We start from the raw sequence: 13,574 nt of genomic DNA, 5'->3' as shown, positions 1-13,574 counted from the left end.
TGCTGAAGTTAATTGTGGTATATAACCTGACATGGTTTTATATGAAGATACACAATTATGGCTGTGGCTCCCTAGCACTGATTGAGACAATGCAAGCAGAGGACGCATGTGAAGTTTTTCCTGTAGACTTGTAGGTTCTTTGATGGACAATTCCTTTCTGTGTCTAGTGTTAGATGAATCCAAGCTAAATTAGTATGCTTGGGCTTTCTGCAGAAGCAGAGCTCATGAGCCCAAATAAAAGACTCAGTGTATGTAAAAGTGGCACAACTAAGAACAGTGTAATAAGCCTTTGAAAGCTTTAGAACTGTTTTTAAGGGAATAATTTGTTGAACCTGAAGACACAGGCAGTGTCTACACAGGCTTTCAGAAAGGGATCCTTGGGTAGAAAGCAGTACACTGGTGAGACAGATGAACTCTGTATGACATCAACTCACTAGTCTTTCACCTTTCTGGTTCCCAGAACAATTCTGCAGAAAATCAAAGTAAAAAGCTCCAACAGACACAAAAGACAATTAAAGACTATTTTAGATCTCGTAATCCTAAAATGGAATGTTCCTCCATGGATTTGTTTCTAATAAAACCACAAAGTGCCTAGCATGTCATACCCAGTGGGAATGAAGACCAGGACTTGTGATTGGAAATGGTGAATTGAAAACAGACTTCATTAAACCTTTTTCCACCTTCCATCAATCTTTTAATATCCAGGCAGTTCTGGCAAGGTCAGTGGAAGACCACCACTTCTAGTGCTTGCACTATGAATCTGTTCTCTCATCTGCTCCCAAGCTTCACCGGAGTTCATAAAACCCTGAAGATGGAACTAGAAGTGTGACCAGGATGCCTTGATTCTGATATCACTTTCTTAATGTTGTTTCATCATTGCTTGCTCCTACTATTGGTATATTGTAATCCTTTCATACTTACCTTCCTCAGTATTGGATCTGCCCTGCTTTCTTTTACAAGAGTTCCATACCAGTTCTTCATTTAAATCTAATTTTCTACAATCTTAGCTTTTACTTCTTTACATTTATACTCTGCATCTGTAATGCACAACACTGTTACATGTATTTAGACCTTAGAATCTTTTGAATGTTTGCTGATAGACTTACAGATTTTTTAACAGATGTCCAATTGGAATATAGCTGGTGGGCTCATTCCATCACTATGGTTTTGCAGTCCCCACTAACAAAGTACAACATGCTGACTTTGACTTGTCTATCTGGAGCTGTTAGGGACTGCAGTGCTTCAATTATACAAATTTATAAACACAGTAGTGTAAATGTAGCTCTATTGATTTAAGGTATCACAGAATCACAGAATCCTAGGGGTTGCAAGGGACCTGGAAAGATCATCTAGTTCAACCCCCCTGCCAGAGCAGGGTCACCTAGAGTACATCACACAGGTGGTGTCCAGGTGGGTTTTGAATGTCTCCAGTGAAGGAGACTCCACAACCTCTCTGGGCAGCCTGTTCCAGGGCTCTGTCACTCTCACAGTAAAGAAGTTTTTTCTGATATTCACATTGAACCTCCAGGGTCTTTATATTCCTTTATTTCTGTAAAGTAGGAAGATTTATATTAATATGAATGTGCCTTTACCAGGGCTTTTGCTGGCTACAACTAGACTGACATCAAAATGTTTTTTGTGGAATACATTTGCTTATTGCATCTAAATGCTTTACAGGTAACATGCTTCATTATATGATCCACTTCTTTTCAACAGCTTAGTTGGTTTAATTTTTCTTTTCTTAACTTGGTGAGTAAGAATAATGGTAGAGTTATGTGCATTATTTCTTTCTATGAGCATGATCTGCACCTTATCTGCTTCATGTTTTTCTGCAAAGGCTCCAGGGAAATCAAAGAAGGCTGTTCAAGGAGGAGGAAACAAGAAGGAAAACAATAATGGAGATAAATAGATCATGAGAAGAACTATTAGCTGGAAAATTGCTCCTGGTAAGATCCTGCCACAAAAGCATGGTTTACTATCCCCAGTGCTGAAAGGATCAGAGAATCTGATCTTTAAAGAATGTGGTATGTGAGGCAAGCAGCACTGAGTTGCCTCAGAGATGCATTTGTGAAACAGAGAGAGACAGAACTGCAGCAAGTAGGCTGGTGGTCCCAGCCAAGACATGGCAAGGAACATGCATTATAACAGCAGCTATAACCTGAGGAAAGGAGATATGGGTACAGAACTGTGCCTCCTTTGATCATCACTCTATAAAGCATAAACCTTTCAGCAATTATTATTTGTTTTGTTTTTCTAGTTTTTGTTTTTTTGAAGGAGCTATTTCTTGAGCTCCTGCTGCCCATCAGTTAGTTACAAGTCACTGGAGATAAAAGTCTTGCAAGTTCCAAATCTGTTTGTGACTGTCAAGTTAAAATGGCTGTTCAACAGAAGAATACAACAGAAGGCTTGGTGACAAGGCTAGAGGATAAAACTGATTCCAGAGAATGATGCTTTTAAAAGGGAGAAGAGCCTCAATCACAACTATCTGGCCAAAATAACAATTGTCTTTGTATTGTGGCCTCATTAAAAAAAAAGCTTTGAAATTATTTTAGAAAAGACACTGACAGTTTTCATTATAAGATAAAAGACTTTTTCTTGAAATTGAAAAAAACCTTTGGATTTGTGTTACATGTTTTTTTTTTATATTTAGTTTATTCACACAGTGCATATTCTAACCTTATTCTAGTTTTTGTTTCTCCAAATGATGCAGAGATTTTTATAGATTAGTTTTCTGCCTAATAGAAGTTATTATTTTAAATCAATCCTCTTCAAAGACATTGTTTTTATTTTGTTTGATGGTCTTAGCCATATGTTTCCAAGTAGGTGAATCCAGAGTTTATTAAAAGCACAACTTTTTCCCCATCTTTAATCACATTGTGATTGCTAATGTACATCTTGTTTATGGCTTTTCATTAAGAGCAATGGGATATGATAGTGCTACAGTAAAGAATGAAAACAATTACCACAGAAGATACTTTAAGATAAAGTTCTAGCTGCAGCATGAATGCACCTGTATTTCACACAACAAATATTGTGGGAGTATTTCTCAATATCCAGTTGCCTGCCTGCTTGCCCCTTGTTTTCCCTGTCACAGGGACTGCTTATGCCAGTGTTCCCTTCTGGAGCTCCCAGTGCCAGGGATTTGCACTCCATGATATGGCTGAGAACTAACTGGATTCTACAATCCTACAAAGTGGGCAAGTTAAGGGCAATTTGAAGTATACTAAAATTCCTGAGTTATATACAGAAAGTCTCTGATTGTATATTTAGACCCATGACAATGAAGGCTGCAATTATTAGATACCTAAACAACCCTTTTTATGTCTCTTTCACCTATGTTCTCCCCTTCACCTTTTTGTGTGCTCGCTATTCTGCAAGGTATCAGCAAACTTTGCTGAGTTTATAGTTCCTCAGATTAAAAACATCTATTTTTTTTATTAGGTTATTTTACACATATGGAACATGTATTTTTAAATTTTATAATGAAATTTCTTAAGTGAATGCGCTTAGTTTCAGTATTTGGATGTAGGGCTATTATGATTTCTACCAGCGCAGGATTGTGTAACACAGTAAAAGATACTATCAGCAAGAAAGAATACATTTATTCTGCAAAAAAAATTAAACAGACCTACTATATATGTCAATTAATCTCCTGAACTCCTACAGAACAAGTTTATGCTATTAGAGGTACTTGGCATTGACTTGTTAAAACCTGACCAGAGATGAAAAAACTGCTTTCTCTTTGACTTATCTGTAAAAGTTGAAAAATGTTGTTACTTACCCTCATTCTTCCATTTCTTATTGCTGGTCCATCTTCTGCTAACCTCAACACATACAAATCCATTTTGTACTCCCTTCCTCCTCGAATGCTAAACCCAAAACCTTTGGCTCCTTTCTCCAAATCAACGGTGAAATAATCAAAGTCCTATATAGGCATAAACAAAATGGAAGAAAAATTAACCATATGCGTGTAATGTTCTATATTCAAGAGAACTTTAAAATGTCTCTTCAAAAATGCATCTATCCAACTGATACAAGCAAAGGGATCTTAAAAGTATACTTCTGCACTGACAGATTTTGGCCATGTCTGGAAAAAGACACTAGCAAAATGTAAATGCCAAAGTACAAACCATTCTGACAGGGCATCTTCAGCAGTTGCCTGGTACCAAAAGCTCTCTGGATGGTCTCCATATTCACCCTCAATGCTTTCATGGCACCCGAGTGGAAGTGTTTTTGCAGAAGTGCTGATTTGACAAGTGAGCTAGTGGGCAGCTCCTGTATAAGCATCAGCACAACTTAAAATTAGCAGGAGAGACACCTGCTAGGTGTCTCTAGACAGGAGGTGAGAAGGAGGAGATAAGATTTTCACCCGTTACGTGTCCTGCAGAGATTGATATTAATCTTTCCAGCTTTTTCTTGGTGGACCAAGACTAACTACCAGCACCATGCAGGGGTCTGGGTAGGTCTTTGCACTGTTGTTTCTGGTCCATTGGCAGCCAGAGGTGCAAGAGCCATGGGAGAAGGAGGAAAATGAGAACAAGTTTGGGATGAGCAGATAAGTGGTTAAAGAATTGAACTGGAGATAGTGAGAAAGACAGTCTAAGCATCTCTCTCCAGATGTTAAGAAGCATCTTATAGGGTATGCTCATAGGGATAAGGACTTGCTATTAGGTATGGAAATGCATAAAGTGATCAGAGGATTCTCTGGATCTCATTGAAGAATTGATCCAGTTTATGTGTCTGGTTTTGAAAATGTAGACATAGAAACCATCTATATATGGTTGCAGCATATATTGTCCAGAAGTTTCCATTCTGTTATTTAATACTTTCTGGCCTCTGTTTTTTTCTGTCTTTATGTAAGAGGGAAGGAGGATTTTTTTGAAAGTCTGAACTTTGGGCTAAATCCTCAAGCCTTCACAGCTGTCAGTAAATATCTCTTATGACCAGAGTCTTGTCCAAGGCAATAAAACTCTTCATCTAAGGTTTATTTCTTTGAATTTTTAAGATCATGCCTGATGTTAAAGAGAACAGTTGCACAAGCTAGTTTCTCCTCATCCAGACTATTACCAACAGAAGTGTAATTTTATAAGTCAGGATTCATATTTGTTCATTTATTTGTTTATTCAGATTAGAGAAAATCTTCAGTTTTAAATAATGCTGTAGAAATGCAATCTGACCTAAGTACATCCACTATACTATGTTATAGGAATAAAAAATCAATTCCTCTGCTGATGCAAAGGCAGCTTATTTTACAAGTTTTATTGTAACTCTCCAGCATCTTAAAAATACCATCTATTTAATGTTTTTTTAAAAAATATATATATATATAAATACAATTCTAAATGTAGTGTTACTTGACAGATCATATAGTTTTTCATTAATATTAATGGTTTTGAAGTAATTTCCTCTACAGAGAATTATTAACTCAGAGTTAAAAGACTAAAGTTGCCTTTTTCTTCTCTAACATAATCTTTTTTTCCCCCAATATATGCAATCTCTCCCAGCAGAGCTCACGCTTTCTGTTCATGGGGGCTGTGAGTATTTCAGTTTGTACCTGGGGCTGCCTGTACTCTGACAGAGGGTACTGCCTGGTGTCTGGTGAATGCTGCCTGTAATCTATCAAGGGTGGCTGCCTGTAGTCGAGAGGTGGTGGCTGCTGATAATCCATCACCGGGGGGTGCCGGTAGTCCAGGGGCGGCTGCCGGTAATCGGTTGAGGATTGCCTGTAGTCTGTGAAGGGAGGCTGCCGGATATCAGGCTTCACATCTTGTCTGGCTTTCACTTCTGACCTGTAACTGAGAAAGGCAAAACAATTTTGTTTCAGAAAGTGGTGAAATGCTAAGAATGTGCAACACATGTGTCGCGAGCCGATGCCAAGGGGGAAGAAGAACCGTTTCCCACAACACACAGTACTGAGGAGTAAAGGCAAACTGCCTGACTGCAAAATTGCACAAAACAAATTTTCACAGAGAAGAAAAACTTTTAAGGGTCAATAGTGAAGGCATCTGAACACAGTGAGCTGTTTTGAAACAGAGACAAAAGCAGTTGTCCCTTGGGACATACTGTGCAGTTTTCCAGCTCTTACCAGTGACATCAGGATAAGGCTCAGAGGGACGGCAGCAGGAAAAGCATCCTGATTCCCACTTACCTTGCCTATCTGCAAGATGAAACTGCATGTGAAAATACTTGCCATACTTACTACCAAATCATCCACATTTTGAATGAATGAGAGCATTGTGTTTACTCATGTTTTTACTCTGAAAAAAATAATCTAAATAATTTTAACATTTCAAGATGTTTCAAGATATGTTTCAAAACTTCATTACTTTATTAGTGCAGTTACAGTAACATTATGGAAAACCTTCTTACACACTATCTTTAATTAGCTAAATGTCTACCCAGACATAAAAGTATCACAACTATTTCCCTTTGAATTTTATGAGAAGATGAAAACAGCCCACTGCCACATGTTCTTCTAAAACCTGTACATGGCAACCATAATAAGACCTACACATACACATACAATCCTCGTACTTTTTTTACTCAGAATCATGATCCTGTAAAAAGAAGATGGGGCCCAACAGACTTACTGTGATGCTGAGCCTTATTAATATTGGAAGCAAAAAATACTAGAGAGCACTCCTAAGAGTTTTGAATACCTTAAAGTATTTTGATACAGAAGCAACACATGTGGATATATATGACTTCTAAACTATAATGAAAAACAATAGTATATGAACTAGCAATAATGGACCTGTTTCTGGAATAGGATTTGTCCTTGGGCAGGTTCCCAATATACAATCACAGCTGTATCCCAGAAGATGATGTTTCTATTTACAGTTAGAGACACTAATTTTTGCAGAATGTATAAATGATGAGATCATCAACTATAGCTTATGCTTTTCAGTAAAACTATTATGGAATTTCCTTTTGGAACTATAATTAATGTAGTTTACAGCTCCCCTCTGAAAATTCCCAATTCTACAGAGATTTAGTACTGACTTAGAACTATGTAGAGGGAGCTTTGTAAAAACTCTGAATTTGGTTTTAGGAGAAACGTCTTCTAGGAGATGATCACTTTTGGAAAAAGTTTTCAATGAAATATAAGGCAAAGAAATTTGCTAATTGTGACTAATTGAGAGAAAATAATTTTGGGTAAGTGAAAGTGCTACATCTGTCAAGTGAGGAGACTTAGAGAGCACAGTGCCTAAATCACAACTGAACTCAAGTACATCCAGAAGCAAAAAGTCACAATTCTGTAACAAGCATCTACTATTTGGTGGAGAGGGTCTTGATGAGGTATGTTGGTTACTCAAGATTAGCCTAAAGACAGTCAGTCTAATCAGCCTCATTTAACATGCCAAATTAATCCAAAGACTAAATAGTGTTGATTAGAGATAACAGAAAGTTGTATCATCGCACAGCCTGAGCATGCTTTTTACATCTGCAGCTTTTAATACAGCTGGTCACAAAATTTCAATCCCCCTACCATTTAATTTCCATCACATATAAATTTGTCAGTGCATACGCATAAATTGCACACGAGGAATTGGCTGGAAAATAATAAACCATAGATAAAACCTGATATAAAAGTATCTTCCTGAGTCCAGAAGTCTAATTAAAAAATAAATAAATATATATACAATTTTTTAAAAAAATAAAATGACATGTAAGACAAGGAAAAAGAAAAGGCCACTTCACAATCTGAAATATATATATATTTATCAGATATACCTGTAAATTGTGAGTTGTAGTGATATAAGGAAATATGTTAGCAATGAAGTTATTAGCAAGAAATACTTCAGTGTTTAGTTTCATGACAAACATATGATCCTGATGAACATTTGAGGACAACTGGCTTGTTCATAGTAACATGTTTCGGATTTGAACGAGAGCTACAGATGCTCCTGGCATGCACAATTCCTGCTCTGAGAGGGCAGCCAGGGGGACTGTGGCTCCTCAGAGCCCCACAGAGGATGGTGCCTCACAGCTGCTAGAACAGCATGAAGACCCAGCGCAGGGTGTCCCGTGGTCCTCACGGGAGGCAGAGGCTGGAGCCCTTCTTTCCTGTTTTCATGTCCCTGCAGCTGGAGGGGCTGCGGAGGGGGTGGCTGGGTGACAGGGCTGTGCTGGGCGACAGGGCTCTGCTGTGCCAGGGGGCTCTGCTGGGCCAGGGGGCTGTGCTGCTGGGCCAGGGGGCTCTGCTTCTCCGAGCTGGGGGCCGAGGCTGGGCTGTTCAGCTCTGCGTAAGGGGAAGCTGGAGATTAAAGACCTGTCACAGCACGGCATTTAATAAAGGGCAAAGGTAGACAATAATAATTTCTGATCACGCAGTACATCTGAAAATTTATGCTTTGCCACTTTTACTCTCCTGGGTTGTAATTAGATTTTAAGACATCTGACCCTAATGGGTTCCTTTTGATAGTCTATGGGATCTGAAACCTTGGTCACTTCTGTAACTCCAGTAGACACCTCCATTTTTTAAAACCCAATTGAACAAGGCAAATAGCTTCTAAGTTTCATGTTTTCTTTTAAAGCCTAGAAATATGGATATTTGAAAACTTTTCATTTTGAGAGAATGACTGGTTTTATTTCTTTCACTAGTGTTAGGGGATGACAGACTGTCATCACAAAAGCTGAAACACTCGGGTACATGTGTTAGCCCCTCCTGTCTTTGAACTCAGCAAGAGTTTCCTGTCTTTTTTAAATCTTTGGGGACTGTGAACAATAAAACCAATCTCAATAAATTCTGACTAACCAGCTAAACTGACATTTCATTTCACTGTATTGTGCCAAATGACCAGAGTTTCATATAGGAACACTGCAGAAAACCAGAATCCTTCTTTCCAAACAATATAACATTCAAAAGACAGAGAGGCTGGGGCAGGAAAGGTGGCCTCATGGCCTTGTTACAAATCAGGGATGCCAATCTTCCTTCAGGCTTCTCAGTGCACTTGGGGGAAGACACATAGGACGCTGAGCTCAAATCCAATATATTTCCCTCAACACAGTGGTACAGTTATGTTGCTCATCAGTTACCTAATAAGAAGTGGAAATGAGAAAGACTCCACCCACAAGAGCACAGAACATTGCAGAGGTAATTGCTTATGCATTATCAACAGCAAAGGTACATATTATATTTTATTTCTGCTTGCAGTAGAAGGAGGAGGGACAGTGTGGCATGGTGCAAAGCATCCAGAATAGACATACGTATGGCCAAGTATCCCCAAAAGAAATACATTTGAACCATCCAGATCTTGCCAAGTTTTATGTTTGCACCTAGTCGATTTTTGAATTATTTTATTTTTTTATCCTTTAACACATGAGTTTGTCCCTTATGACTACACATTTCTAATTGCACTCTACTCACTTCATTTATGCTCATGATTATTTAAAACATTTTGGCTACTTTATAAAAAATCTTTTCAATTTAGTCTTTATTGTCAAAAAAGCTTGTATATTTGCACGTAAAACACTCCTCATGTAGGCATAAGCAATACTTGTCTGTGTAATTACTATACTTGAGGCTCTAATTGCCCATTTTGCATCTGTGAGTCTCTTTTGTATTGCAGAGTTTCAGAGACAAAGATTAGGAATTTTGTTCCTCATTTCTACATTACTCTCATAACTATGGATGAACTAGTCCAATCATAAGCTGCTTCTAAAGCTGCTTTGCATTTATATGGTATTTTTCACCTGAAAGTAAATTATGGAGCTATTAGATTTTTTCCTAATTTTATAAGCTGGAAAGCTAATATCAGAAGGCAAATGAGGTACCCAGTGTCACACAGTCACACAGGGAAGCCATGCCTTGAGCACAAATAATTTCTCATGACAAGCACTCAAGAACATCTTGTGGCACTGCATCTCAGGTATGCCTCCACTGTCTTTCTAATTTGAGGTATCCATCTCTGACACTGAGCTATTAGCAATTTGCTAATATGATGTAATCTGTGTACAAGGGGGGCCTAAATGAGCTGCACAAACTGTGTATAGCATCATATTTGTTTGTAGAAGCTTACAAAACTGACCTCCAGTGGTAATACACCACTAATTTCCAGCCCTTCGGTGGGAATTCTGCACTCAGGTATGTTTGTGTTTTTCCTTTCACTGAATTAATTTTACAAAGTAGGTATGTTTTCCCAGTTGCAGTCCATGGTCTCTGTCAGACTATTCCCTTGTCCTGCTGCTGGATGCAGCAGCAGAAGGTGAAGGTTGTCTAACTGGGGCACGGATCACTAAGTAATTTCATTACTTGCTGTGTGACATTCCTAGCTCTAGTGGTATTTGTTGCTGAGATATAAAGCCACAGCCTCATTAATACAGTGCAGCTGATACATCAGTACAGCAAATTGCCAAACCTAAAAAAGTCCTGAAATTAACCCCAAAATTAATGAAACTAACATCTAAAGATCTTTACTGGTTAGCTGTGAAGTAATAATGAATCTGTCCCCTTATCCTCACTTTACAAATGAGATAATATAGGGTTAAGTTCTATCCTACCTTGTGCATTTATAGTGATATACATGGAGTAAACTACCAAATCTGTACTCTTCCTTCACATCATTTTGTCACAGGCAGCTGGTAGCTGAAGAAGGCTGGTGACAGCCACTGTAGTATTGTGAACCAAACTTTGGTTTGATTTATAGTGGGATACAAAGGAACAAAATCAAAACCTGGCTCTCTCGTAGGGTTCTTTTCCATGTAGAAGACAGTTTTCCCAAAAGACATTACAACTGACTCACTGGTACTCAGCTTCCTCTCAGGTTTCTCCAGGTTTGCTTTAAATACCCTTTTCATAACTAGAAACCTTTTCAAGAATTCAAATATAATTCCTGCCAGTTCTAAGGCTGTAATTTTGGTGTGCTGTGCGTTACAGCTGAGAAAGTGAAACAAAAGATGTTCTTTCAAGCTGTGACATAATTCAAACTAATTGGAAGCTATGTAAAAGTTTATTCCTGTTTTTAAGGGCCATTGACTTACCCTCCTGAGGAATGATGCGAAGAGTTACACTGAGACCTGCATCTTTAATTAGCTTCACAATATCTGCATGAGGCATGTTAATAATAGACTGGCCGTTCACAGCTAAGATCCGGTCTCCGACTTTCAGTTTCGCACAGCGATCTGCAGGACTTCCATCAATTATCCTCCCTATTTTATGGGGTACAGCTAGAGAAGGAATAATAGTCACAGTTAACATGTACTGCAACAAGTGGTGGTGTTCAAAAGCAAAAGAAAACTAGTTCATTTGGAAGAAAGTTCTATATGAAATAAAAAACGGTGTGTGCATAAACATGTAAGAATATAAACACTTATACAATATAATTTGCATGAACACAGTAGAGATTTCACTAAAACTTCAGAATCCAGATGTGCACATATACATGGCATATACATATGAAGTAAAAAATCAGTTTATGGTTCAGCTGCTTTTCAAACTTGGCACGTGACAAGATAATAAACAGATCAGAACAATAAGGATTTACAACAGTGAAAACAATAAAATTTGCACAATAAATAGTAGCTATAAATTGCCTCCAACTGCCAAATTTACAGAATTTCTTTACTTCTATGTCACAACAGAGGCACTACAAACATGATTTATTTTATATACAAATAGATGTTATTACTGAAAATGCTCAGGGTTCACTAAATTGTTCTCCTCCATTCAAGTATTTTAACTGATAAATAGAAATAGAAATTCTACTGAAGATTTATTGAGATGTGCAGTTCCCTAATTAGATAATGGCAGCACAAATTCACAGTTAATTATGAATGCATAGACACATTTAGTACATCAAATAGACACCCTCCACATACACATTCTTAAAACATTGCAGATCAACTTTGCTTCTCTTTTGCTCTCCTCTGTGGTTCTCCACCTTTTCCTGTGTACTCCATCCATTCTTTTGTTTTGTCTTTTCCTTAATTTTCCACAGAATTTTCTAAATTTTACTCTTGATCTTTCTGCTAGTGTTTCTTCCCTATTCTCTTCTGATTTTTAACAAAGTACATACACTATAGCTGATGCTTCTCTCTATCTAGGCTGCTATTTTTCTGTCTCCAGCATGCTATTTTTCTGTCTCTCTACTATTCATAAATATGCTTGTCACAACTGAATTTGTATTGTATCAATATCCTAATGTTGTCTGATTATCCCTTACCAATCCCACAGTTCAGTCTTGGCAAACTTAGCACAATGCTGCTCATCCTCACTATCCATGGGCTACTGAGGTTTAAAACCAGTTGCATTTATTTTTCTTAAACAATACATCCTTAGAATTCCAAATCTAAAGAGAACTGGGAAAGGGTGAAATAAAAGATTAGTAAAAAAAATTTTTTTGGGAAATACTTAGGCTATCAATGCTCATAAAAAACAAAGCTCTAACAGGAGATGTGTTCAGAATAATCCATCACTGCAAAACAAATTTCTCAGCCTTCTGATAAACGTTGCCTGGAGGTGATGGTGACAAACACAGATTGCATGTCTCATGTGAAGTCACAATATACATACCTCAAAGTGACTTTTGTTTCTCATATAGATGCAAGTGTTGTTTACAGTGTTAAAAATTAATTTCCTGAGAACTAAAAATGTAAGTGAGTTTTCTGAAGTGCAAACCATAATCAAACTGTGGGCTTCTCTACCACTATCGCTCAGGCAAGAATATAAATTAAATAATGGCTTTAGTATATATGGACACAGCTCATCTACTTCAGAAATATCTTGCTGCTTAGGAAATAAGCACCTAATTAATGTCACAATGTATAAATCTTTCTACATTGTAAAATACATTAAGTGTGAATAGCCACCCTTTGTGCAAAATTTGCATTTATTTTGCCCTCTGTGCAGGTGTTTAACTGCCACACGAGCATATCAGTAAGTAAAGAAGTAAAATAGTAACTTGACACTGAAACAGTTTAAATTCACCTAGAGCCTTTTGCACCAAAACAAATCTTAAAACACCACCAAGAATTCTTTCAGCTAAGACTAAAATGTGCATTTTTTTGCTATATATAAGATCTGTCTGAAATTACCATGACTGTGCTACACATCAGTGGAGATCTGAAAAAGATGCAGCCTTACATGAAAGAGCAAGAAATTTAGTAGGAAGAAGGAAGGGGAAATATGTCTGGGATGCCATTGCTAAAATTCTCATGCTTGCCATTTCTAACCCTACAGAAGATGGTTTTGCCAGCCTAAATAATTAGGCAGCAACATAATTTCAGTAGTGAGGGGGGTGCACGGGAATTCCTATTAATTTACCACAACAAATTTTGTTGGATTTCTTGCACCTGACATATGAATAGAGCAGATGTCTGCATTGTTGAGATGTCTGCTAAAATCAAAGCTGGAGGTGAGAGAGCCATGAGAGTCTGAGTCTGCTTCAAATCCTGAGAAAAGGAAAGGGAGGAAGAAAGGGAAGGAACTTAAGTTTGTTTTTTTATTTCTTCTGCTTAAGCCTAATGGGCTTTACCTTCCCAATAAAAATTTCTACTCCACATGTTCTGGTATAGCTGCATTGCTGTGCAAGGATCAACAATAGGTGACCTTCAGAACAAAGCTCGTGTCTGTC

The 13,574-nt window shown here is 37.7% G+C and overlaps 1 protein-coding gene across 2 annotated transcripts in view; it reads right to left on the bottom strand.

Moving 5' to 3' along the window:
* Positions 1 to 13,574, bottom strand: part of MAGI2 (membrane associated guanylate kinase, WW and PDZ domain containing 2) — a 746,179-nt gene that overhangs the window by 40,541 nt on the left and 692,064 nt on the right. For both annotated transcript variants that reach the window (XM_010001790.1, XM_010001791.1), the window contains 4 exons: positions 10,984 to 11,169; positions 8,071 to 8,242; positions 5,555 to 5,798; positions 3,782 to 3,925 (listed from right to left, as the gene is read on the bottom strand). In XM_010001790.1, the coding sequence (XP_010000092.1) occupies positions 3,782 to 3,925; positions 5,555 to 5,798; positions 8,071 to 8,242; positions 10,984 to 11,169 (746 nt within the window). The remainder of the gene's footprint in view (positions 1 to 3,781; positions 3,926 to 5,554; positions 5,799 to 8,070; positions 8,243 to 10,983; positions 11,170 to 13,574) is intronic.

Source organism: Chaetura pelagica, unplaced genomic scaffold (genome assembly GCF_000747805.2).
Source record: "Chaetura pelagica isolate M959 unplaced genomic scaffold, ChaPel_1.0 scaffold137, whole genome shotgun sequence".
In the NCBI taxonomy this organism is placed as follows: Eukaryota; Metazoa; Chordata; class Aves; order Apodiformes; family Apodidae; genus Chaetura; species Chaetura pelagica.
Note: the sequence above shows the minus strand (reverse complement) of the source record. Positions and strands in the feature narration are given on the sequence as shown.